We start from the raw sequence: 26,467 nt of genomic DNA on the forward strand, positions 1-26,467 counted from the left end.
AACAACAATGAGTCAAGAACCAAAATCAAAATCAAGAGGGGCTTCATGGATACAAGAAGAAGATATTGCTCTCACCAATAGTTGGCTACAAGTTAGTCAAGATGGTGTAGTAGGAAATGAGCAAAAGTCGAACGATTTTTGGGCTAGAATTCTAAATGCATTTCATGCAAATTTAGGAAGAATGACCGAACGCAACTTGACGAGTATGAAACACCCCTGGTCTATTATTCAAGCTAATATCAACAAGTTTCATGCTATTATTTCTAAAATTCAAGCATCTCCTCCAAGTGGCTATAATAACAATATGATGGTAAGTATTTACTTTTTATTTGTTATTTTGATTAACAAATACATTTTTCAATTCTAATTTAGTTTTTACTTAATTGGTAGGTTGAGGAAGCAATAAGTGCATATGCGATGCATAATAGGGTTTGGAAGTGGATGCAATGCTATAATATGGTGAAAGACTCACCCAAATGGAAGAGGCTTCTGGTTGAAATGATTTGCATCCCACCAAAAAAGTCGAAGTCAAACAGTGGGGAAGGAGGTTCATCAATTCCAATATCAACTGCGACAACTCAATCAATGGATTATGATCCACACCAAGTTCATGGGCTTGAGGATAGACCTCTTGGAAAAAAAGAAGGCAAAAGAGAAAAAAGAAGGTGATTCTAAAGTGGAGGAATCCGCTAAGAAACTTGATGCTTTTCTGATGGAACTTTCTAAAACCACCAAAGAAGGCTATGAATTGGAAGCTCAAAGACAGTTGAAGAAAGATGAGATGGAATTCGAAAAACTTCAATTGAAGAAAAGTTCGATGGATTGGAAGCTTCAAATCCAAAAAGAAAAACTTCAATTGAAGAAAGATGCGCTCCGAGTTCGAGAAGATGAAAATGATGCGAAAATATTAGGAATGAAATTAGAAGGATTACCCGAAGACGAGCGCGAAATTTGGCAACTCAAAAAGGCAGAAATTTTACAAAAAATGAATAATCGACTTGGCAATATCACTGGTAGTAGTCAAAGTAGTGCATAGTCTAAATTTGAATTTATATGTCTTTTAATTTGAGTTTGTATGTTTTTTAATTTGAGTATTTTAATTTGTCTTTTAATTAATGACGTACTTTAATTTAAGTTTGTATTTTAATTTTAATTAGAATGTACTTTAATTGAATATTTTCTTTTAATTTAAAGTTGATACTTTTTATCATTCTAAAAAAAAATTGTATTTTCAAAATTCTCATATACAGAAATCCTTTCATAAAACCACAAATACATAGAAATAAACTTGGAACACAAATACATAGAAATTGAAACGATAAATAAACACAAAGTCTAAATGAAGTGTAAATAAAAATAGAAATCAAGTCCGCTTTTACTACTCCACAAATGCTCAACCAAGTCATTCTTCAATCTATCATGAACAACTTTTGAACGAACCCTCTCAACGCCAGATGCCCAACGAGATAGAACAAAGTGGCGTTGATCTTCAGGAGCACCTTCTCTACTTGGTATTTCTAAATCAGGAATATCTTTGCGGGATATCCGTTTAGCGTTCATCTTCCACAAATCATATTGTGTAAAATAATGCAAGCCCTAATAACTTGATAGCCATGTTCTTCAAATACCATAACCTGCACGGATTCGCTAAAATAGCCCAACGCGACTGTAATATATCAAACGCCCGCTCTATGTCTTTTCTAGCAGCTTCTTGCTTCTTTGCAAAATGTTTGTCTTGTGCAATAGTCAGTTTAGCAATCATTTGAATCAAAGTGGTATAATTAGGATAAATACCGTCAGCCAAGTAATAGCCCATATCATAATGATGGTCATTCACAGTGTAGTTACAAGGAATAGCTTCATCATTAACTATATCATCAAATATTGGTGAGCGGTCAAGCACATTAAGATCATTATGAGAACCCGCCATTCCAAAAAAAGCATGCCAAATCCATGCGTCACGATCGGCAACTGTCTCCAAAATCACTGTTAGTTTATGCTTATGGCCAGTGTGAGACCCTTGTCACGCGGATGGGCAATTCTTCCATTGCCAGTGCATGCAATCAATGCTTCCTAGCATTCGAGGGCCATCCGCGTTCCTCGGACTCTTTAAGCAAGCGTTGAATATCTGCTGCGGCATTTGGTTTGCGCAAGTATTCACCTCCAAAAATTCTAATAATTCCATCACGAAATAGCGATGCATTCATGAACAGTTGGCTCGGAACATGTAACATATCATCTACTAGATCGGCAAATCCATAAGCAAGCATTCGGCATTATAGCAAAGAATTACTTTTATTTTGGGTTAATCCCAAACTTACCCGCACAATTAACTTTTTGTTGAAAATATGGTACATTATGATTAAGATGATTGAAAATACGAATAAATAATGACTGACCCATACGAAATCGGCGTCAAAAGTCGTGGTCACGAAATATAGGATTTGCGCCGAAGTAGTTAGCATTTACATAAGTCAGTGTTGCCTCATACTGACGAGGCTTATATTTTCTTCCTTTCTTTGAATCACCATGTGGTCTATAAGAAGACTCCGCTTCTTGCTGACGCAATAAACTCAGACGATGTCGAACCAAAGGTAGAGCAATAACCACTAATTTACGAGTTTTAACTGCAGTGTTATCATTTGAAGAGCTCGAGCTCGATGAAGAATCAGAAGAAGATGAATGATCCATTGAAAAAATCTTCAAGAGTTTTGGTAGTGTTTTTTTTTTTTTTTGGCGAGGAGATGAGTTTAGATGAGAGGAACATGAAAAATGAAGAGAACATCGCAAAACCAAGAAAGTTAAATGGTTATAGCATGCGGTTTTTGGAAAACCGCGCGGTTTTGGCAAAACCGCGTTGGTTTGGACCTGTAAGATGGGCTTTTATGGAGCGGTTTTGGCAAAACCGCGTGGGCTATATGGTGCGGTTGGCGAAACCGCGTAGTTGCTTGGTTTTTTTTTATGTTGCTCCTAAAGTTCCTTGGTGTTTTTTTGGTTCAAAATTTTGGTGTTTTTTTTGTTGCTCTCCTAAAGATGCTCTAAGACAATATAGTGAGTTGACTCAATTGACTCACTTTCTTTCTTCTCCACAGTTGACACTATTTTTTCCACCCATCTTTTCCCTCCTCCTCCACCACCACCATCATTGCCCTCCAACCACCACTGCCTACTATAAACACATATGAGCCATTTTTGCCTTCTATCACCATTAATTAATTTTTGAGGTTATAGAAAGAAAACCCACCACAAGAGCATAAAATTAGATGCCCCAACACTTTTTATTCTTAATTGAGAATATACATGGAGATCTCAAAAGAAAAAATATAGGGAAAGAAAGTGAACTAAATAATCATGTCCAAAATAAGAAAAAAAAAACGATTTTGGGTATTTGCCACATAATTTGAACTCAAAATGTTCAAAGTGAGAAAAGCAATCTGAAAATCTTATTTTTAGCTCCTTCAATTAATGTCACTGTATATTGGTAGTATCACTTGTGGAGGTGGTGGTGTTTAGAGAGAGTGAAAAGGATGGTGGAGAAGAAGTTGAAAAGAGTAAAGAGAGAGTGTGTGTACATATGGGAAAGAAAAGAATAGAAGTGACTAGTTCTACAATTGTCTTTTGTTTTTTATGAAGTAGAACGGTCCTACTCCCATAAAGCGAGAGGACGCTAGCAATTCTCGACATTAATCTTAACAAATATAAAAGCATAATATAAAGGTTAAAACAGTAAATCACAGTATTTAATTTCGTATTTGCTCTTTAAAATTTTAATACCAGCAGACTTCTCTCTCTAATCTCTCCTGAAAAGTCATTGACTCGAAACAAGTTGTGAACGAAGAAGTACAACTCCTTGATTGGTATGATAATGATTCGGCATATATGCGTGATATCCTCCTTTATAAGGCGATTACTTCTTTTGATCCTGATAGATCTTCTTCTCACCCTTCCGTAGTTGTAGTGCTCCCGCTGCTTTACAGGGTGTTGTACTTGTGCAGATCTGGAAAGGAAGACTGTTGGCACAAAATACCAAATATTGATTACGGTTACGATGATTTTACATTCTACAAAGGCAACTTTTATGCTCTCAGGTTCAATGGAATGAATGGCCTTGACGGTTTGTCTCCACCCACTGTCTCTTTGGTTGCATCAGTGGAAGGGTATGAAGCCGGTAATGATAATTATCTCGTGGCATGTTCTGATGACTTATGGAAGGTTATTAGGTTTTTTCATGACTTCATTGAGGATGAATATCGCTTTACTAAAGCATTTAACGTTTTCAAACTAGATTTTAGTAAGTCCAAGTCGGTGGAGGTTGAGGATATAGGCGACCACGCATTTTTTGTTGGCAGTAATAATTCTTTCTCTGTTATTGCGTCGGATTTTCCAGGATGCAGAGAGAATTGTATCTACTTCTCTGATGATGATAGAGATTCCTGTTATAGGGGTCATGATAAACTTGAAGGATGGTAGTATTGAGGCAATTTGTCCAATTGACGCCAAATATGTTTGTCCGTGTCCTATGTGGTATTCACCAAATTGATGCTAATTTTGTTTTTGTTTGAAGGGTACTTTGTCTGAATGCTTCATGATGGATAATTATGTTAATTGTTGTATAGATCTTTTTTTTTTAAATAAATCTTTTGTACTTGATTTTGTTTTTGATTTTATGTACTTGGCTGGTTTTTCTTGCAGTCATTGAGTTTAGGTTTCTCAGAAGCCTTGAGATGGTGTTCTGACTTCTGAGAAGGTTTAGATCGAGTTGATAAATATTAACACTTTAGTGGTACTATAATTAAGACTTGCCCCCTCAAATTTAGGGGAATTAGACTCTCCCCCTCCGGCCTAAACTCACACACTGTCTCAGTTAACACTTTTTTACTATTATCTTGTGGTGAAATGTCCCAATTACTTTTAGGTATTTTAGGTATTTGGGTTTTATAGATCTACACCCCTATTTGAAAACAAAATTAGACTTGCCCCCCAAATTCAGGAAATAAGACTTGCCCCTCCAAATTCACACACCGTCTCAGTCAATGCATTTTTACCGTTATCTTGTAGTGAAATGTCCCAAATGTTTTTAATCTCATTGTGAAGCCACGAGATTAAAAATGGTAGTTGGGACATGTGTGATGATTTTTTCTAATCTAGAAACACAAATATTTTGTTGATGATCAAAGAACAATGAAAAGTATCTTACGTATCCTGGCTGTGAGTATGTTATGTGCTAAATGTGTGGGAGCATGAGGTAGTGAGTAATACTTGCTGTAAGTGGGTTGTGGTCATTATGTGTTAGTGGGTAGTTTAGTTGTAGTTGCAAATTAGTATGCAAGTCTTATAAATAGTTGTAGCCATGGACTGAATTAGGGATGAGAAGAATATTATTATAGTTTGCACTTGTGTGTGGATTAGGAGGTCAAAGACTCTTCAATAAGCCTTATTTTTATTTGTTTTCAATACAATCACGTCAAGATTGTATCAAGTGGTATCAAGAACTAAGCATGGAACAAAGGGTGGAAAATCTGGAGAAAACCATGGCAAATATGGCGCAACCGTTCAAGTTTTACGCCGCTAGCTTATGGGATTGAGGAAGAAGATCAGTTCTTTCAACCTTGAGGACAAGGTTGTTTTGAAGAGGGATGAAGTTGTTATGTGCTAAATGTGTGGGAGCATAGGGTAGTGGGTAATATTTGTTGTAAGTGGGTTATGGTCATTACATGTTATTGGGTAGTTTAGTGATAGTTGCAAATTAGTATACAAGCAGTCTTATAAATAGTTGTAACTATGGACTGAATGAAGGATGAGAAGAATATTATTGTAGTTTGCACTTGTGTGTAGATTATGAGGTCAAAGGCTCATCAATAAGCCTTATTTTTGTTTGTTTTCAATACAATCACTTCAAGATTGTATCAGAGTATCCTACACTTTAAGTTTAACGCTCGGGTATTTTGTCACTTGAGCTTCTTCACAATAAGAGTATCCTTATATAAATATATTGGCTGTGAGTATCTTACACTGTAGGATACTTAAAGTGTGTTATGGTACTTCCTACCCACACTAAGACCATACTCAAGCGTTAAGAAGATATTGTCACGTGTCACATATTCATTTGCTAAAATATGTACACACAAGACATTTCACCACGATATAACAGTCAAAATGCTTTGATTGAGTCGGTGTGTGAGTTTTTTGGGGGGGGAGGCAAGTCTAATTTTGTTTTTAAATAGGGGTGTAGATCTATAAAACCCTTTACACATAAAAGGGTAGTTGGGATATTTCACCATGAGATAACGGTCAAAATACGTTGACTGAGACAGTGTATGAGTTTGGGGGGCAAGTCTAATTTTGTTTTCAAATATGGGTGTAGATGTATAAAACCCTTTATTTAATATGAGTTGGAGCTTTATGTTATTTTTTAAAAATATTTGTTTAATAGCGTTTGGAGTTTATGTTTATCTACTTTATTATTTGATTAATTACCGGTTGGAGTGTTATGTTAGCCTGCTAGGTGTTGCCCATGTCTTTGACACGGATGACATTTCCTAGTCTTTGAGCAAAACTTAAGTATGAGTATCGATTTGCCAATAAGAAAGATATTATTTTTATTATCAAAACTTTAGTATGCATATCGATTTGTTAATGGGATAGATATGATGTTTCATGATTATAATGGTAATTGATGACTCCACCACTCCCAATTCAAACAAATACTTTTGTAGACTTACTATGTGTATATTCATGGCTCCTGTGGCATTGTTTCTCCCGCCTAGCTTATAGAAAGCTGTAAACTTGTAAAGTTTAAATTGGACACTACTCGAAAACTCAAATAATTTTCTGACAATTATAGTGCTCAAAATGCCTTAAAAAACTTTTGATCCTCACACATACGTAGTAAATTTTCTACCCCTTTTAATATGCTTTTAATTTAGCATGCATTCCACATATTGACAGTGGAATCACCTTTGACACTTTAATACTTAGAGTAGGTAGTCAGTTAATTAATTAAGCAAAATTCAAAGAATAAGAATTTTCCAGGATTAAAAGCACAAAGAACCTGAGATAGATGGAATTTCTCAAACACAATATATACCTTACTACCAAATTAAATATTACAGCCCAGTCAGATAAATCTCACATTTTGGACATTGTTGAAATTAGTTAGCACACATATAAATTACAAATGTTGTTTCTATCTAAAATGCACATGTTGCTGCTTCATTAATGCATGACTTACATACTTCTTAGCTCTTTGAAAAGCAAAATAGTTGTATGCTTCACTAAATCTTTTATTGTGCTTTCACATTCATAATTAGAAATAGCTAGCCATCCTTAATTTTCCTCCCAATACTTGAATTGAGTCCTTTATGCATTCAACACTCTACTTTAGTTGTTGCTTGTGCATTTGACACTCCCTTCCAAACTCTTATACACAAATAGATCTGCACGCAAAGCTTGAACCAAGGATGTCTAAAAGAAACATAATTTGGCATGTGGCATATCCTTACCAACTCGAGACTGTTGGAAATGCATGCATTGTGGGCTCTTGACTGAAGATTTGTCTGGTGCAAAAAACCTAAACCATGCATTATCGATTTAGTAAATGAAGAACATAAACTCATGTAAAGACCATCTCAACGCTAAGAAAAGAACTCTTAGACCAAATCAAATACCATGATAAGTAGAAAATACAACTGATTGCTTAGAGTAATATTATTTGCCCATTTGTCTCCAAGAAGAAGACAAAAAACTAACTGAACAGACACCTGTTTGGCCTTTCCAACAATGAAAAAAACAATCCAACTAGATTAGCAACTTTTAACATATTTGACTATGAACAACATGACACCAACATGACAATGGGAGAGAGCTAAACTTGAGAGCATTTTCTTTCAAGGTCGATATGTGGTTTCAATTCCCTCCCCATGTAGATGGCCGGAGTTGTTCTTCATTCTCTATGTTTTCATTTCAGTCGGAGAGGGTTTGAGACAGGTAATTTTTTTTTTTTTTTTTTTTTTGGTAATTAGACAGGTAATGAATTGTTGGAGCTAAAAAAAAATTGGGGAATTCATCTTGTATATTTAGAGTGGCCAAGTGGCAAAGCTGAATATGGAAAACAAAAAGTGATGTGATTTATACAAGCTGAGTTTTACAACTGGCATTTTTGTAGTCACACCACCATCACATGTACCCAAAAGACGTCACCGCTTCAAGTCCGAATTTCAAAAATCAATTGCACGGAGAAAAATACCGTGCATTCCAGCATTCTTTGTGCCTGCAAGAGAGAGAAAAAAAAAACAAAATCAAAATTTATTTATCCCTGCTAAGTGCTAAAGGTGCAGACTAACAAGCTCCATTCCATTCCATTCCAACATTCTCTATGCCTAAGAGAGAGAAAAAAAAACAAATCAAAATTTATTTATCCCTGTTAAGTGCTAAAGATGCCGACTAACAAGCTCCATTCTATTCCATTCCAGCATTCTTTATCAATACTAAGTGTAAAGATGCAGACTAACAAGCTCCATCCCATTCCAGCATTCTTTGTGCCTGGAAGATATTGGATCAAGTATCTTCTGTTAGAATCACGAGAGAGGATGGTAGCTATGTAATACGAACCGATTGAAAAGCCATTGTGGCCAATCACCTCACCTCGACAGCGCCATCAGTACCAAACTGGTATTCCATGATGTTTGATATTTGGATTTTACAGAAAATATGAAAATGAGTAGATTTCCTACAAGAATTGAAACAGAAAGAAAAGGGGAAGATCTAATAAGAGAACTAATATAGGAATTCAGACTTTTCTTTACCGAGTGGTGGTTTCTTGGGTTATCAGGAAAGGAGAATATTTCCATTTCCCATTCACATAGTGAAGGCTGGGCCTGATTCGTGAGATAGTATAGTCCCCATATTTGCAATGTACATAGGCATCCTTAAAAAGCACCTTGTATATGCCATTATAAATCCCCATCAACTTCCCCTTCCACCAACCCTGCCACTCCCAAACCTCCACGTTCATATCTGGTTCGTACATGATATTCAACCCTTGAGTTGGTGGTATAGGACGAAGAAAGATCTCGTCGATAGTTTCAACAATTGTACCTTCCACGAACGGAACGCAGCGATATTGGATCAAGTATCTTCCGTTCGTATTACGAGAGATGATAGTGGCTCTGTAATACGAACCCATTGAAAAGCCATTGTGGCCAATCACCTCCACAGTGTGTACCAACTGGTATTCCATGAATCCATGATGTTTGGTGTTTGGATTTTGATCAAGCTGAAACTTGGTAGTGAAACTTGTTTGTGAAGAATGAGAGAAAAGAGGAGAAGGAAGTTTGATTCTTGAAATGTTGAAGTGATGAAATTTTTTAGCAAAAGTGAGGAAAAACAATGGGTTTTTATTTATTTATAGGCATGATAGTTGTAGACTTTAGCTGTTGGGTTACTTAATTCCATTCACTACCCCAGTATTTCACCCTCTAACGGTCGGAAATTGAGGGTAAAAAGGTCTGCATATTTAACACTTAGCAGGGATAAATAAGTTTTGTTTTTTGTTTTTTTTTCCAAAAATGCTTTCTCCATATTTGATTCAATCTTGAAGATGCAGTTTGTTTGTTTGTTTTGTTTTTTTTTTTTTTTTTTTTTCCAAAAATACTTTCTCCATATTTGATTTTGTTTTTTTTTGTTTTGTTTTGTTTTTGTTTTTTTTTTCTCGTTATTTTTATCTCTCTCTCTTGCAGGCATAGAGAATCTGGAATGGATGGAATGGGGCTTATTAGTCTGCATCTTTATCACTTAGCAGGGATAAATAAATTTAGATTTTTCACTATAAGACTTGGTTAAAAGTTATGTTTTGTTTAGTATTTCATGCCTTTGCTAGCCTGGTGTAGTTATACATATACAAGTTTTTGTTGTTAGCATGCTTGTTGAGAATTTTTGCTGGTATTAGTCTGCATCTTAAGCAGGATAAATAAATTTAGACTTGTCAATATAATGTTTGTTTAATATTTAATATATACATGGACTAGTGCATGGAATATCATATAATGAGCTTCTGAGTAAATATTTTTCTTATTAGATTGATCTTTCATCATTGCTGGTTTCTACTTTCTAGGATATGGCCTTCAGGGACTGCAAGTGTAGTTTTTAGAAAATATGGTCAGCTGCTAGGTTGGAAGGGGAGAATTCCATTTGTAAGACAAATAGCATGAAAACAGGTGATGTTGTTGGTAATGATTGTTAACTAATATGATGCTAAAACATGAAACAAATATAATAGGTAGGTGCTTGACTTTTTATAGGAAACATTTGTGTGGTTATTTTAAGTACCAAGGAGTAACTATCCAGGGAAAAAGTAACTCTAGAGGACACCTTTTTTTTTAATTACTCACAAGTACTGTCACACCCCGAATTTCGACAGACTTCGGAAAAACAATATTTGTTTCCGACTCTTCGATTTTCAAGGTGTGATGCACTCTCAACTTCCAAAACCCAAAATCAGTTTAAATATGCGGATAATTAAAAACCAATAAAAATTTTCGAATAACCAAAAGTCATCTTCATTACAAAAATTCACAAATATGATTAGGTTACAAATCTCCTTTCAATAACTCTTTAATTAAAATTACAAATGAAAATACAAAAATATTGTCTTAACTGAAAATCTATTTTACCTTAAGGGAAAACAAAACATATCCTGAAATGCGACGCTAACGTCAAACCACAAGCAGAACCAACCTTCTTCAACATTAAATTTGTCAAGACTTATCAACTATGTTCATTTAATGAACACACCCGATAAACAAACATGCAAATCGGGTCAGCATTATAAACAATTAATGCTGGTGTGAGTAGCCCTAAAATACAAATTATACTTATACAAATATATACACAATCCATAAGGCAGTTAGTTCCTCCACCGAGGTGCCTTAACTTCTAACGACTAATACAACATCCTTAAGTACAATAATTTAGGCAGGTAGTTCCTCCACTGAGGCGCCTTAACTTCCCACTACCCACACAACAAACTATACGCATAATAAATAAGGCATGTAGTTCCTCCATTGAGGCGCCTTAGCTTCCCAACCATAATACAAAGACATTTAGTTCCTCCACCGAGGCGCCTTAGGTTCTAACTAAACTAAAAACCAGCCAAGCATATTCTCTACTTACTACATTTCATGCTTAATTACAGAGTGAGTCGTCTCTGCACAAGTAATTAGTTTGACCCACCCTTCTGCAAAACTATATACAATAATATATTTAAAGATATATTATTAACCAATATATTACTATAATTATATTATTTAAGGTTTTTTTTGCGTGTCCCTAAAATCACGTCGTATCTATGTCTTACCTAGTTTCCCTGGCTACCACAATTGCTACCCAACGCCGAACATATACATCCACATGCCTCCCCTCACATAATGAACCACTCCATGCGTAGCTATCCTAAGCGGGATATCGCATACCAGGTAACCCTCGCACAAAAGTCATTATGTGAGTACTGCCACTATTCGGCATAAAAATATCGCGCATCTCATTCAAATTTTGCAAACGGAATAATCAAGCCACTATTCGGCTACGTGATAAGCACCCAAAACTGTAATATCAAACCCCGAGAGACATAGCATTTTGGTCGATTATGTGTTTAATAATCATGTAATAATTATATTTTCGTGATTTTTGCGAGGATTCCGCAATTAAAATAAATATAGTGATAAAACATGCATCGGAACGGGAATACGGGAATAATTGAAGTTTCCCACTCGACCCCGTGAAGCCCAACAAAGCCCGACTAAAGCCATAGTTTCCAAAAGAACGTAACCGGGCTGAAACGGGCCCACATATAAAGAAGCAAACAAACTTCAAGCTCAAATCGGATAAATCTAGATGCCGACGCGTTGGCTAGTGAAGCCGCCAAGTAATGTGAATACGGGAATATTTGGAATTCCCACTCAATCCCCGCGGAAGCCCAACAAAACCCGACTAGAGCCAAGTTTCCAAAAGAACAAAACCAGTCGTAACGGGCCCACATATAAAGAAGGTGAAACTTCCAAAGCTCAAATCGGATAAATCTAGGTGCCGCCGTTGGCTAATGAAGTCGCCATATATTCGGCTAATTTAACTCTACTCAAAGACAAAAGTCGTAAAAATGCCAAAAAATCGGCTATCGCCATCGGATTTACTAAGTGGACACACTCTGGGCCCGTAAAGCATGATGAGTCAAGATAGGTAGGTGGCAAAGGATGGTTTCAAATTGATACCACCGGCAAGAGAGAAGAAGATATCGCACCAATTCAAACCGGTGGTTTGAATTGACATAAGCTAAAACAAAACCTTAAATCAAGAAATGACAAAAATTAAAAAGGTTGAAAACAAAGTTTTGTTTGAACCATCCAATTAGCATAAAACAAAATCTTAAATATTCACGGATCACTCTTGTATCAGCATATATATATGAAGGGTCGCCTTCATTAGAAGGCCTTCAAAGATATTAATGCTTTAGCTACTTTTAGTTTTTTTTTCTTCAAGACTTACATTCCGCCATTTCCATTTCAAAGCAGCCTTTTAAATATCGTAGTTATTTTACCCTTAATAACAGATCATTTCTTTTCTAGTTTAATTTCTCGCCCCCGCGATTTATTTACTTAATGTATACAACAAATTTTATTATTCCTTCTATGATGATGAAGCTAATCCCCTCGTGGGGAGGGTTATCTTTTCGTGTGAAAACGGATTGACTCGTTAATATTCTAGAATCACTACTTAGGAGTTAGGCATAGAATTAACATCCGGTCCCAAAATGATCGAGACTATACAAAGTTGGATCAGCCGATGCTCCAGACAGCTTCGCTACGATTCTCTCTGGTGTCGACAAAATTCTCCACTTGGGTCCAAATTGATGATGTGAAATCGAGCCAGAGCTGAAATAATATACCGTAGATGAGGTATTATTGAAACTCCTTATGCTAGTGAAATGCGACCTAGAGATGTGGGCATGCACTAGGGATCCATACTGATCGATGTCGCCTCGAAACGAGATTTAACTAGAGATGTAGTGATTTGGTAATAAAAACTATTGAAAAATGATTCTTGCATGAGCATGATTAACTCTCTCCCTGTTTCTCTAATTTTGTTTACCTACATTTAATCGCCGTAGTAATTTACATTACCGTTAATTTAATTAAAACCAACTAAAAAAAAACCTAAAAATCCTACTCACTAAAAGTTGTAATTCCAGTTGTGAACCTATTCGAGCCCTAAGGTTTGGACGATCCCTTACTCGACCTATCCTACCAATCCCACGTGAGTAAGGTAACTTGACTAAAACGCACGACTATACTGGACGTTGGAATTTGACTTTGGACTTGGGTCTTTGGACTTGGACTTTGGATCGTGTGGACCTCGGACTTAAGAAAATAAGTAACTAAAACCAAATAAACGCTCAATAAAAAATAAGCGTTTATCAAATCAAATGGCACCGGCCCCGAAGGGACTCGACTTAACGTAATAACCGGAATACATCCATAAAACCCTCCCTTACCTCCTCATCTTTTTAATTTTCATTTCATTTACAATATTAACGAAGTTACGGAATAGTTTACCTCAACTTTTTCTACTAACAAATATCCGTGGAACCAAGTTTGTTTATTTTCATTAGCACCTAAGTACTCGTAGGAATTTGAAGCATCGAACAGACAAAAGAGTCTCGGACGAGACTGAATTAGTAGCAGACGCGTGAGACTAACCTCGAGTATCAACACTCCGGTTTTCAGTGCATGTGCCACTTTCCTTTTCAAGACTTTTTGGGCTCTTTGGTCCTGTTTTTTACTAGTAAGCATAAGCTCGAGAGTAGTCGATCACTATACAAGGAATCGCGGGTGTTTGGGTTTCAAACTCTTAAACTCCTCAAACTTTGTCGAGGATATTATTTGCTATAACCCGCTTTTACCTCGTATATTTGTATGTTGGCATGAGAACTCGTGCATGTAAAGGTGGTTCGTCATCACATATTCACGTAACATAATTAATATGATTCAATATATTTTGATATACGCGTGAAGGCCAAACCACCTGCTTAGAATATTTTTATATGTGTATGTTACATCAATTCACGTACACGGTATTCAATTGCATGAGTTCGTTCTCGACATCCCCCTAGCTCATATATAACTTACAAATAGTTGCACGTATAAGTAATATAGATTTGCATGGGTAGACTTTCTGCGTAAACTAGTATATGTTAGTTAGTTTCTATTTTGGCATCTATCGTTTTTAATTGCATATTTCGTAATCACGGCTCCATAATACACTAATTACGTAAATTAAAAAAAAAAAAACCAAAAAAATAAAAAAATAAAAAATAAAAAATCATAGTAATTAAAAATTTCATCTAAATCATCTTAATAACACCCCGCATAATACACCATCATAAATCATCATCCTATTCCATCAGTGCCTAGGAAACTTGGAAAAAAAAAATTGAGGTTGCTCAATTAAGGAACGTATAGCACTTAACAACCTCCCTCAATTCTCTCGGGTGACGACGGTCTGGCCGGAATATTCACACGCTATCCTAGCTTCCTTGCTCGAAGTTAGCAATAGCTCGTGAAGACGCGGCTTCAACTCCCCTCCTTCCTAACTTCTAAAACCTCCGGTCATTATTCGTTCCTTATGAGCACTAAATTAAAATTTATATTTGTATGAGACTACGGTCGGCAAACATAAGGAATTAGAACTTACATATCATCGTCGAAAATACAAGAAACAACTGTTTATTTATGTTATCTCCTAGGCATAGTTCCTTCTTCCAGTAAATCAACCTCGTCAAACATCTCCGTTTCCATTATCTCCTTTAATTATGGGTGAAGAAAATCTCACAATCGAGAAACCCTTTCGGATTTCTATATCTTGCCTTTACAGAAAGGACCGCTTCTCGCATTAAACTCGACGCGATTGTAGGTGATTTTTCAGATTTCGGCCAAATATTTTCGGTTTGTTACTGTTTACCATGGTTTAGACCATGAAAAACCGTATAATCATCTTCGCCGGATGCAACAAGTAGTCACCACTTTCCGCCATCCGACCGCTACCAACGAACAAGTCTTGCTTAGGTTGTTTCCCTTCACCTTACCGATAAAGCTTCGGTTTGGCTCACGGACAAGCGCCCGCCAATCCATTGACACATGGGCCAAACTTGTTCAAGCATTCATGATAAAGTTCTATACTTTAAGAAAACTACGTAAATGCTTCAAAAGATTCAATTCTTTTCGCCAAAGACCCCGTGAATCCTTTTCGGAAGCGTGGAACAGATTTATCGATCTACTTCTCGAATGTCCCCATCATCAACTCAACACCGGCCAGATAGTCCGTTCATTCTTTAATGGTCTCTCCGACCATCAAAAGGAAACATTAGATATCATGAACGGCGGTTGTTTCATGGACAAGGGCGCCATTGGAAGCATACACTTTTCGGAGAAACAGCCTCACGAAGCACCCATTGGGGAAACACCGATTCTTCTAGATCTTCTAAAGACACTCCTACCAAAGTTACGTCTATGTTCGAGGTCAAACCCGATCCGAATTAAAAACTCTAATCGAGTCCCTAAACAAAAAGGTCGATGCTCTTTTCGATACAAGTAAATGAACAAAACCCAAAACAGTCATGGCCGCCAACGCTTCCCCATGCCCTCTTTGCTTAAGTCCCGAAAGCACGCCGATTCTTATTGTCCTTTGGTATACGAAAGTGTCCTCCCCAACCTTCAAGAGGCTTGTGCTTTCAACATCCCTAATGCACCTTGGCGACAACATCCGAATTTAGCTTGGGTACCCCCGTCCAACAACAAGCTCCTTCGTGTGGCAACAACGTTCTCAGCACGCGACCACCCGCGAAAACTACAATTCCTATCGTCAAGGAAATCCTCCACAATTTCAGCAAGGGCAAAGTAATTTTCCCAACAACGCAAATATGGGGTACCAAAACAACCGCGAACCTTGTTCCCGCTAACCAAGGATATGGCTACCAAAATCAACCCGTGAATAATAACCGTGAACTAGTTCCCGCTGCTCTTTTGGTATAATCCATAGCCGATAAAACGGTGAAACTTTCTTTCGACATACATGAATCAACGTAATCAAATCCTAGCTTCTATCCAACAGTCTTCTTCAAACCGTTAGCTCGGGATAAAAGTCAAAAGCGGCGCGGTTCCCCGCCAAGCGGTTCCAAACCCTAAGCCTACAAACACCGCCTTTGAACTCAACAATGCACGGGGACCTAGTAATCCAAGCCGGGGTGAGGTAAATGCCATCAAGATCGTTTGTTCCGGCCGAACCATCGACAATAATATACGCCAGATGCCGACGAGGAATCGACGGAAATCACGACCGACGCCCTTCCAACTCCTACCGCAACCTATAACGAACGAAGTTGTACCTTCAAAATCTACACCTACGTCCCTAGGAAAAGATACCATCGATCCTTATACGCCGATTCCGTCCAAAAGCTCCGTTCCCGCCCGTTTGGTAAAGAACAAACATGGCGAACATTTTGATGTGATCCGTGAAACCTTCAAAATTTAACCATAAACTTACCTTTCCTAGATGCGCTTAAAGCATTTGCCCAAGCATGCCAAGTTTTTGAAGGACATGTGCACCACCAAACGACGCATTTAATGTACCTCAACAAGCGTTCCTCATCGAAAGCAGTTTCCCTCGATTACCACTACCAATGGTGTGGTAAAGTATAGGACGTGTCGAATTAACCGTATTCATGCGTTTGGGCGACAAGTATACCGCCATCGCGACTTTTTTAGACCTAGGTGCCGGTGTTAACCTACTTCCCTACTACTTATTTAAGCAGTTAGGTCTTCATGAATTGAAACCTACTAATATGACTCTGCGAACTCGCGGATCGCTTCCATCAAGTACCCAAAAGGCATAGTAGAAAACGTTATAGTAAAGGTCCAAGATTTTACTACCCAGTTGACTTTGTCATTCTACATCTTGAAGTAGCTTTGTGACTCCATCCCTATCATCTTGGGACGCCCTTTCCTTGCAACCGCCAACACTCTCATAAATTTGTCGGACGGTTCAATGACATTATCTTTCGAACCTTTCTCACAAACTCAACGTGTTCAAATTAATGAAAGCGTTTCCGATCCTATAATGGAGGGCTTAGATTAGCTTGGTTGATAGTCCGGAACATGATTATTTCACAAACTCTTTTCCCCGCACGAGATACACCAATTTCTTTCTTTTGATAATCCGGAGTTTGACGATGACTCATTACATAAGGGATGTCCATGCATTATTAGAGTCGGGCACCACTATTTGACCCTAATGCTTGGTGCAAACTAATTCAGAAAAACCGGATTCGCTCTTTTCCATTGAAGAGATGATCCTCACGAATCCTTGATCCCCAATCCCCAACTCCGGATTTAAAACCTCTACCCCGATTTGAAGTATGTGCATCTCGATCCCGATGGTAGTCACCCTATAATAATTTTCTACTCACTTGACTACGCATCTAAGAGACACGCTTTGATTCATGTCATTCGTGAACACCGCTCCTTATCGGATGGTCCTTAGATGATATCAAGGGGATAGACCCTAGCATATGCACACATCGTTATACATCTTGATGACGCGACAAAGACATCGCGAGAACCACAACGCCTTTAACCCCGCCATGAAGGAAGTAGTGAGAGAGGAAGTTTACGTTTACTTGACGCGGGTATCATATACCCTATCTCGATAGTGACTGGGTTAGTCCCGTCCATGTTGTTCCCAAAAAGTCCGGCATTCAAGTTGTACAAAAAATAAAAATGGTGAGTGCATCTCCACTCGCATTCCTTTGAAATGGAGAATTTGCATTGACTATCGCGAAACTTAAAGCCGTAACCCGTGAAAGATCACTTCCCTCTCCCATTTATTGACCAGATGCTAGAACGTTTAGCCGGTCATGCTTACTACATCGTTTTCTTGATGGCTATTCCGGATACTTCCAAATTGTCATCGATCCCCGATCAAGAAAAAGACAACTTTCACATGTCCCTTTGGAACCTTTGCATACAGACGAATGCCTTTTGGTCTTTGTAATGCCCCATGCACTTTCCAACGCTGCATGCTTCACATTTTTAGTGATATGGTGGAACGTTATATGGAAGTCTTCATGGACGACTTTTCCATTTACGGAAATTCCTTTAACGACTGTTTATCCAACCTTTCTAAAGTATTAACGCGTTGCGAAGAGAAAAATCTGGTACTCAATTGGGAGAAGTGTCATTTCATGGTTACCAAAGGACTTGTTCTAGGTCATATTGTTTCAAAAGACGGGATAGAGGTCGATAAAGCTAAAATTGTTAAAATTTCTTCGCTACCTTTCCCACGCATACCGCGGATATCCGTGCCTTTTAGACTAATTTTGGGTTTTACAGAGATTCATTCAGGATTTTTCTAAAGTTGCTCGACCCTTTAACCAATCTCCTACTTAAGGATGCAGATTCGACTTCAATTTCAATTGCAAACAAGCTTTTGATACTCTAAAACCGCCTCGACTACCGCTCCTATCATTCAACCCCGATTGGTCTCAACCATTCGAATCGATGTGTGACGCTTAGCGACTTTGCTATTGATGTCGCGGTTAGGCCAACTACGCGGACGACAAACCCGTTGTCATTTACTACGCTTAGTAAAACTCTTAACGACGCCAACGTAATTATACCACAACCGAGAAAGAGTTCCTAGTCTGTTGTCTATGCTTTGGATAAGTTTCGCCTCCTACCTAGTTGGAACATCGACCATCGATATACCGACTATGCCGCAATTCGGTACTTACTCGCGAAAAAGGACGTAAAACAACGATTGTTCCGCTGGATCCTTCTCTTACAAGAATTCACCCTGGAAATCAAAGACAAGAAAGGAACCGAAAATGTCGTAGCCGACCATTTATCAAGGCTGGTTGGTGACATCGATAGTGATTCAAGCTATCGATTGATTCCTTCCTGCATCTAATACTTGTACTCTATTTTCTCATCTCCATGGTACGCGGATATCGTTAACTACCTAGTTACTGAGGAAGTCCCCTCCTTTTGGTCACGTCCTGATCATAAAAAGTTCTTATCCACTGTAAAATATTATTTCTGGGATGAACCCTACCTCTTTAAGTATTGTTTCGACAACTCATTCGTCATTTGCATTCCCGACCGGGAACACACCGACGTATTATCCTTTGCCATGAACAATCTTTAAGGAGGTCATTTCAAGTGGAAAGAAAACTGTGGGCCAAGGTGTTACAATGTGGTTTTATCGGCCTAACCTTTTTCGCGATGCACACCTAACATTGCGTAGCTTGCATTCGTTGTCAACACCTAGGTCGAATTACCAAACGAAATATGATGCCCCTAAATCCTATCTTAATTGTGGAAATTTTTATGTTTGGGGCATTGATTTTATGGGACCCTTCCCTATTTCTCAAGGTTTTCTATACATTTTAGTCAGTTGTAGACTATGTGTCCAAATGGATTGAGGCACTCGTGATGTCGCTTCAAATGACCATAAGACCGTCGCGGAGATTTGTAAAAGAAAACATTTTCTCGCTTTTGGTGTCCCCAAAGCTATCATTAGTGATGGGGTACACATTTTTATAACAAAATTTTGGGTTTTAATGAAGAAATATGGAGTTACTCACAAGATTGCTACTCCATACCACCCAAAAAATAAGTGGCCAAGTGGAAGTCTCCACAGAGAGATAAAGTCTATTCGAGAAAACTGCCAACCCCTCAAGGAAGGACTAGTCTTCCGCTTTATCGGATGCCTTGTGGGCATACCGAACAACATTTAAGACACCTATAGGGATGTCTCCTTACCGCATTGTTTTTGAAAACCTTGTCATCCGCCGGTTGAACTTGAGCATCGTGCCTTTTGGGCCATCAAAAGCCTCAATTACAATATCATCGAGGCAAAGCAGAAGTTAAAAACTGAAATTAAATGAGCCGGAGGAGATTCGAGTGATGCTTATGATCTCTCAAAATCCTACAAAGCTAATATGAAAAGAGTGCACGACAAGCACATTTTTGGCGTAAGGATTTCAAAATTGGCCAAAAAGTTTTATCAGATAACTCAGCATTACACATCTTTCCCGGTAAATTGAAAACACGATGGTCCGGTCCTTTCATCAGGTCACCGTGAAACATTATGAGGCAATCTCTTTGCTTAATCCAAAAGATAATAGCAAATTTCAAGTCAATGGACAATGCCTAAAACATTACCACCTAATTACGCCACGGATGTTGAACGCGGACTCTTCTTCGTAATCCAAAGATACACGACTAGATGTTTCGTTTGGCATACTCAATCTTGTTTCTATAGAGGGTACGCCATTTTGGTAGCCGAGCCATCTTCTATCTTATGATCTCCAAAGTTCTTTGAAGTGTGTGGTTGCAAACGCCGGAACCTTAGTCCACGAAAAACTCTTTTACGTTAATCGAAGTATAAATGTCCTCGCGAACACGAAAGCAAACGTGCTTTTCGTAAACGATGGGTACCTAAAACTTCACCTCCTTCCTTCTCTTCCCTTTTCTACTCTCTACCTCGCTAACTTCAGCTAATCATTTGGTGTAAGTCTCACTCATCACTTAATAGGAAATGGTCGTAGTTCTTTTGCTCAGAAACGACGCGGCGAAGGATGGGCCGGTGTATGCATTGCCAAACACCCTTCTTCGCCTCAGGCCCGTGACTTCCTATCCGATACTAGCCGGTTTAAGGTATACTTTTGTGTAACACCAGCCGCGCAGGATAATCTTTGTCGCCGCGCCGTTTCTCCAATGTGTTGGGATTCGCCTTAAGAATCGGACGTTAAAAGACTCGATTCGCCTCGGTGAGGATCTGACGTTAAAAGACTCACCTTGTAAATATGTTTATATTGTTGCCTTTTCCCTTTGCATTAAGTTTTGCACATGGGATTCGTGTCAAACCTCAGATGTTGCATACTTGGAACACAAACGGGCAATGGATTCCACCAGACCAACCCTAGAATTGATTACTTTGAGTCCCTTGGGGCGGTTTGAGGATAGCCGTATGTAATAAGGGCAATTTTATTAGACCGTAGCGCGCACGGTCCAGGATGGTACCATCCTTCCCCTAACCCCCATAATACATAAAGGTGAAGCCACAGTCTGGCTGGATTTGGTTCGCCCCAGAGCCGACATGACATCTGTCTATGATTTAAGATGGTGACTCCCCTGGACATCCAATGTTTTTCACGTATATCTCCCTTGTATGTAAATAAAACCTTTACACTCTCCTTTTCTAGTAAAAATAAAAATAAAAATTGTGACTTTCAAGAATGACTCATACAATTGGATAGAATTTTTGGTGCCGATCATTTCGATATCTCATTCATCCAATTCGGAGTCCAAACGAGTCATGGGTACGCATTTAGATTTTTAGGTTTAAATCAAGCTTTAGACTTGATTTGGGCTTCGAGAAAATTTTTGGCCCAACCAAAATATCGATTTCTCGGTCCATTTAAACCCAAAAAACCCGATAACACGCGTCACAAATACACGATTCGTCTTCCTAAAAAACCGGATCTTGCCCCCTCTCGAATTAGTCTCGAACGAGACAGGCCCACACTAAAACCAGGTCTCGCGCGAGACCCTCACAGCTCCAATCAAGATTTCCTTCCGTCAGATCATCACAATTCTCCCTCTCATCAGTAATCAATAGCCATCCTCTCTCTACGACCAGCAATGGCCGGAAACAGGCAGATTTGTGTTGAAATTTTTTTTGGGAATTTGTTTGAAAACGGGATGTTTGCTCCATTCTTTGATCACGAAATTCACTCTAGAGGATGGGAGAGTTTGTTATATGCCAATGGAGGGCTTTATTCTAAGGATTTGGTGATGAAATTCTACGACAATGGAAGCTTTAATGGCGACCATTTTTGGGTCACCGTCGAGGGTGTGCCACTTAAGTCACACCGGTGTTGCTCTCAGGGATCACGGGCATTCCAATCGGTCGACCACGCATCGACTTCGAAGAGCAGTCCGTACCCACGGACTTACGACCTAATGCTCGACACGCTTAATCGAGGGAGAGTACAACATCGACGGAAATGCGCCATCGGTATTTCGGTCGACGGAACCAGCTAGCGATGACTCAATGGTCGGGATCGAACGTCATTGGCACCTTGAAGCCTTCCGACATCAACAAGACCTTCCTCCACCTTCTCCGGATCCTCTAGGGAGCGAAAAGGGTAACTTCTGCGTGATCGTTACCTTTCTTTTTGATATTATCACACATGCCACTCTTAGGTCAGCCCCCCTTGCCGTTCTAGTAACGCAAGTCATGATTAATCGGGATTTGCCCCGCCACCCCACTACTCCCTATACCACAATATGAGAATATGCTGGTCTTTAAGAAATGCATACAAGACCCTTTGGGAACCCACAACACCTAGGGCTGCCGAAAGCACGTAGCGTAGGATCCTCTCACCCACCATACTTTGATGAGACTGCCATGAGTAAGATCAACCAACCCATGAGAGGCCATGCGTCTTTGCGGAGCTGGGTCTAAGAGACATGTACACTCGCCCGGTATCGATGAGACGCACCTTTGGGCGAAGTTAAGGACAGATATGACCACTCGCCACGAAGTCGATGATGCATGAAAGATGGGCTTAATTCCAGCGAGGAAATGAGAGCCTCCATGATCGTGATTTTCAGATTAATATGCTTACTCGCCCGAACCGGCCAGCGAATGTTCATGGCGAGCCAAAGATCGATTCCAGTGCTCGGTGATGGATACTCTTGGTGATATCCAGAGCAGTTAGCCTCCACGGAGCTCAGTCGCGACAACGTCAGCGGGACTCCTCGGTTCTTCTTCTGCGCCCGAGGATTCTCGCCACAAAGACAGGATCATCAAGTGAGCTAGATTTATTTTTTTTCCGGTCTTGTATAATATTTATATATGATATTTTATTTACGTGTTTGCATTTTCTAGCTTAATAGTAGATGGTTCCTAAATATTTCTATCTTGATATATTAGCTATATCTAATATTATAGTATATAGGTAGGAACATATATTGGTAATAATAAATTATATACATATATATAATATATATAATATATTTCACATGTCATACTTAAACAACAAACTTTAACGTAAGTAACACGTTCAGAAACCGATAATGAAAACGCATCTAGAAAACGGTCAGAAAACGGTCATGAACCACATCTAAAAAACGGTCAGAAAACGGTCATGACCACATTTAGAAAACGGTCAGAAAACGGTCATGACCACATCTAGAAAACGGTCAGAAAACGGCAATTTTCTTTCTATAAATAAGTTCAACTCTTCCTCCATATTCACTCATTTCATATTCTTCCCTCTACACTTCTTATTCTAAAAACCGTTTTTGGATCACTCCAAGCTCAAGATTCATGGATGCACTAGAAAAGTTTGAGCAGCAGCAGATTAAATATGCTACTCAAGTCTTCATGCTCGGTTGTTTTATTATAGTCATGTTGTTCATGTGGCATATAGTTCTATCTAACATTTAGGTTTGTATTTAAGTCATCGTATCATTATGTTGTGTTTCCATACCGTTGTACGTTCTTACATCTTATTGTAATCATATATCTACAGTTTCCTTGTCTTTCTACTTATGTTTTTCTAAAAAAAAAAAAGAGGCACTCCTTGTCACATGCCCCAATCTTCTCATCCACACTACACCCAGAAGATATCTTAGAAGATACACATGGCCTAACTACCCCGCGTGACACCTCAAACGTATCTTTTACACTTTCGGATGGGTGCCTATTTATAACAAGGATAGACACCTCAAAAATTTAACTTCCCTTTTTCCAAAAAATAATTTTTCACCACTCCATCTTTAATGGCCCTCACTAGAAGTTTCGATTGTTCGAGCAAAATTTTATGGAAAATTTCCAAAATGGTCTTTTTTTCATCCTTTTTGACACCTTTGAAATATTACGCCGAGGATGGTACCCTCTTTTTACACCATAAGCAAACATTTTATTCCAGAGAATTGGTCTTGTTATTTTATAAAAGCGGTTATTTCCAAAACGGACAATTCTTTGTCCGTGCTAATAACGGATGCGAGCATGAATTGACTATGGAAATCATCTCTCGAGGTACTTCAAATTCTATTACAAACCAAGGAGTACACCTTCAGGATTCACCTTTCGATAATATCCGGCATCTGATGTTTGCAACTATCCTTCACGGCGAATACAACCGTATTGTTTATCAGCGATATTTGCAAAAGAACCAATTATCTGTGATCCAATGGGTAGCTCATAATGTCATCGGCACGTCCAAGACTTCCAAAATAACCAAACCCCTCCTCCATTTACTCGGGTGTTTGCAGACTAACCGCAATGATTTTTGCATTATTAAATTTCTCGGAATGCGATCGCGACGCGTGCGGGAAAAAGGCAGCCCCTTTACCAACCATTGTGACACTTATCATGATACATTGGGTTTTTCTAGTACTTCTCCTCACACACCTCTTTGAACAGCCTAACATTCTTACCATTCACTCAAGATGTAGGAACGGATTTTGGAACCCCGACGTTGCAAAGAACCATGTCGGTGCAGGAACCAACGAAGATTGTTCCACCGATAACATCTTTCATGAAAATGCATTATGCAACGCATTTAATCCCATGGAAGGGCTTCGCTTAATTCAACAAGGACTGATGACATTATTCAAACGTCAGAACATTATTATCACCAGCCTTCTTGAATTTCAGGACCTGCGGACAATAAACGAAGAGGAACAAACACAATTCTTGCACAGCCACAACCAATTCTTGGCAAATCACACTCTCATAATGGAGAACCACGCCGAGATTTACCAGACAGAAAGCAAAATGTTGCAACAGGCTGTTGCACGGATTGACGGCATAGAAAATCTTATAAACGAATCCCTCCCACAAAAGGATCCTCGCCGTTACTTGGGCCAATGAAACCATTTAAATTTTGCAATTTTATATTATTTATCATTTTCTTTTTCTTTTTTTAATTTTCGTATGGTAATTTGTTTTTACTTAATTATTCTCATCATACTCTAATATTTGTTTATCCTTGTCTAAACAGGTCACATTTTTTCACATAATGGAAGCTCCAAAGATGATTCCAGAACAATCTTTCCATTCATTGCTGAATTCTCCGGCATATGGACATCTTTTCAGAGACTACATCACTCAAGTTGGTTGGAACTCTCTCATTCTACACCCGAGCGCACATACTCCCCGTGTTTGGCGGTTTATTTTTATGATAACATGGAAGATCTACCACGGTGTCCGGGGTTTCCCTTTGAATGGGTTTACACTCACGTATTGGTAACACCCGACACGCTTTTATGAGCCAACAGCGGTGGCTATGGCTCTAGACCTTCCTCCTCTTCACCGGATCTCCCCATTCAATACATGATAGAGAATGACCTTAATCACTATTCTAGGGAAGATTTTGCTTTGCCCGGTATGGCGATGGTCTTGCCCACGCCAAAGAACGCGCCGTTAAGCCGGGCAGATGGCCGAATTCACTATTCCACTAGCCAAGATGACCATGAATGTTGGAACCGCCATGTTATTTATTCTTCGAACATCATGGGGATTGGCATTTTTCCATCGCATCAAAGTCAAGATGTAAGACATTCCATGCATTGGCCCAAAGAACATACCACCTTCGACATTACGTAACTAGTAATTGAGAATCTTAAGAAGGCTTCGGTCTTTTCGGCAACACTATATCACCCCGCCGATTCAAAGATGGGATAGTGAGGACGTACTTCCTCGAAGTTTGCGACCACCTTCGTGGATTTGGGTAAAGGTCAACTCTATGTGTCCAACAAACAAGATAATTCGTTCTTTCGCGATTTCGGACATGGACACCGCAAGGTATCTTAAGAAAGTTCGTTCTTTCCCGATGATGATAAAATGATAGCTCATCTAGACAATGCAAAGAAGAGGAAGTGGAGTGAAGTCCGAAAGCTATGATAGATTGGCGGGATGCGAAGGAATGGCATTTCTACAGGGATGAGGCAAGGAGGGACTATCCCCCAGTTCAAGGATGGGGCAATGTGAGTTAATGCATGTACATATTTGTTTTACGTTTTGATGTGAAATAAATAAATAACCTAACGGTGTGCTACTCTAACAGTGTGCTTCTACTTTTATGATGTATAATATATAGTGTGTTACAATAAATTTCTATGGAAGATGTCAGCTATATTTTTGCTCAAGCCTCTCAGGTAAACTCTTTCTTCCTCTTAACACTTTGAGGACACAGTGTCCGACTGTTTGGGGGTGGTGAGAACCTTTTGCAAAAATTAGGCATGCATAGTTGTATATAGTTACTTAATGTCTAAATAAACGTATTTAGTGACAAATTCTCGTTTTTTCTTTCTATGATGAAAAATATTTAGAAATCTCACCCTAG

At 38.7% G+C, this 26,467-nt stretch overlaps 1 protein-coding gene across 1 annotated transcript; it reads left to right on the forward strand.

Annotated features, from left to right (window-relative positions):
* The first annotated feature begins 3,879 nt into the window (after positions 1–3,879).
* On the forward strand, positions 3,880–4,470 carry LOC147477882 (F-box protein At2g26160-like). The gene has a single exon (XM_086586107.1). The coding sequence runs from the start codon at positions 3,880–3,882 to the stop codon at positions 4,468–4,470; it is 591 nt and encodes a 196-aa protein (XP_086442233.1).
* The last annotated feature ends 21,997 nt before the right edge of the window (positions 4,471–26,467 follow it).

Source organism: Coptis chinensis, chromosome 9 (genome assembly GCF_015680905.1).
Source record: "Coptis chinensis isolate HL-2020 chromosome 9, ASM1568090v1, whole genome shotgun sequence".
Classification (NCBI taxonomy): Eukaryota; Viridiplantae; Streptophyta; class Magnoliopsida; order Ranunculales; family Ranunculaceae; genus Coptis; species Coptis chinensis.

Coding starts and splice junctions, on each gene's coding strand:
- LOC147477882 (XM_086586107.1), top strand. CDS start 3,880: ATGCGTGATATCCTCCTTTATAAGGCGATTACTTCTTTTGATCCTGAT.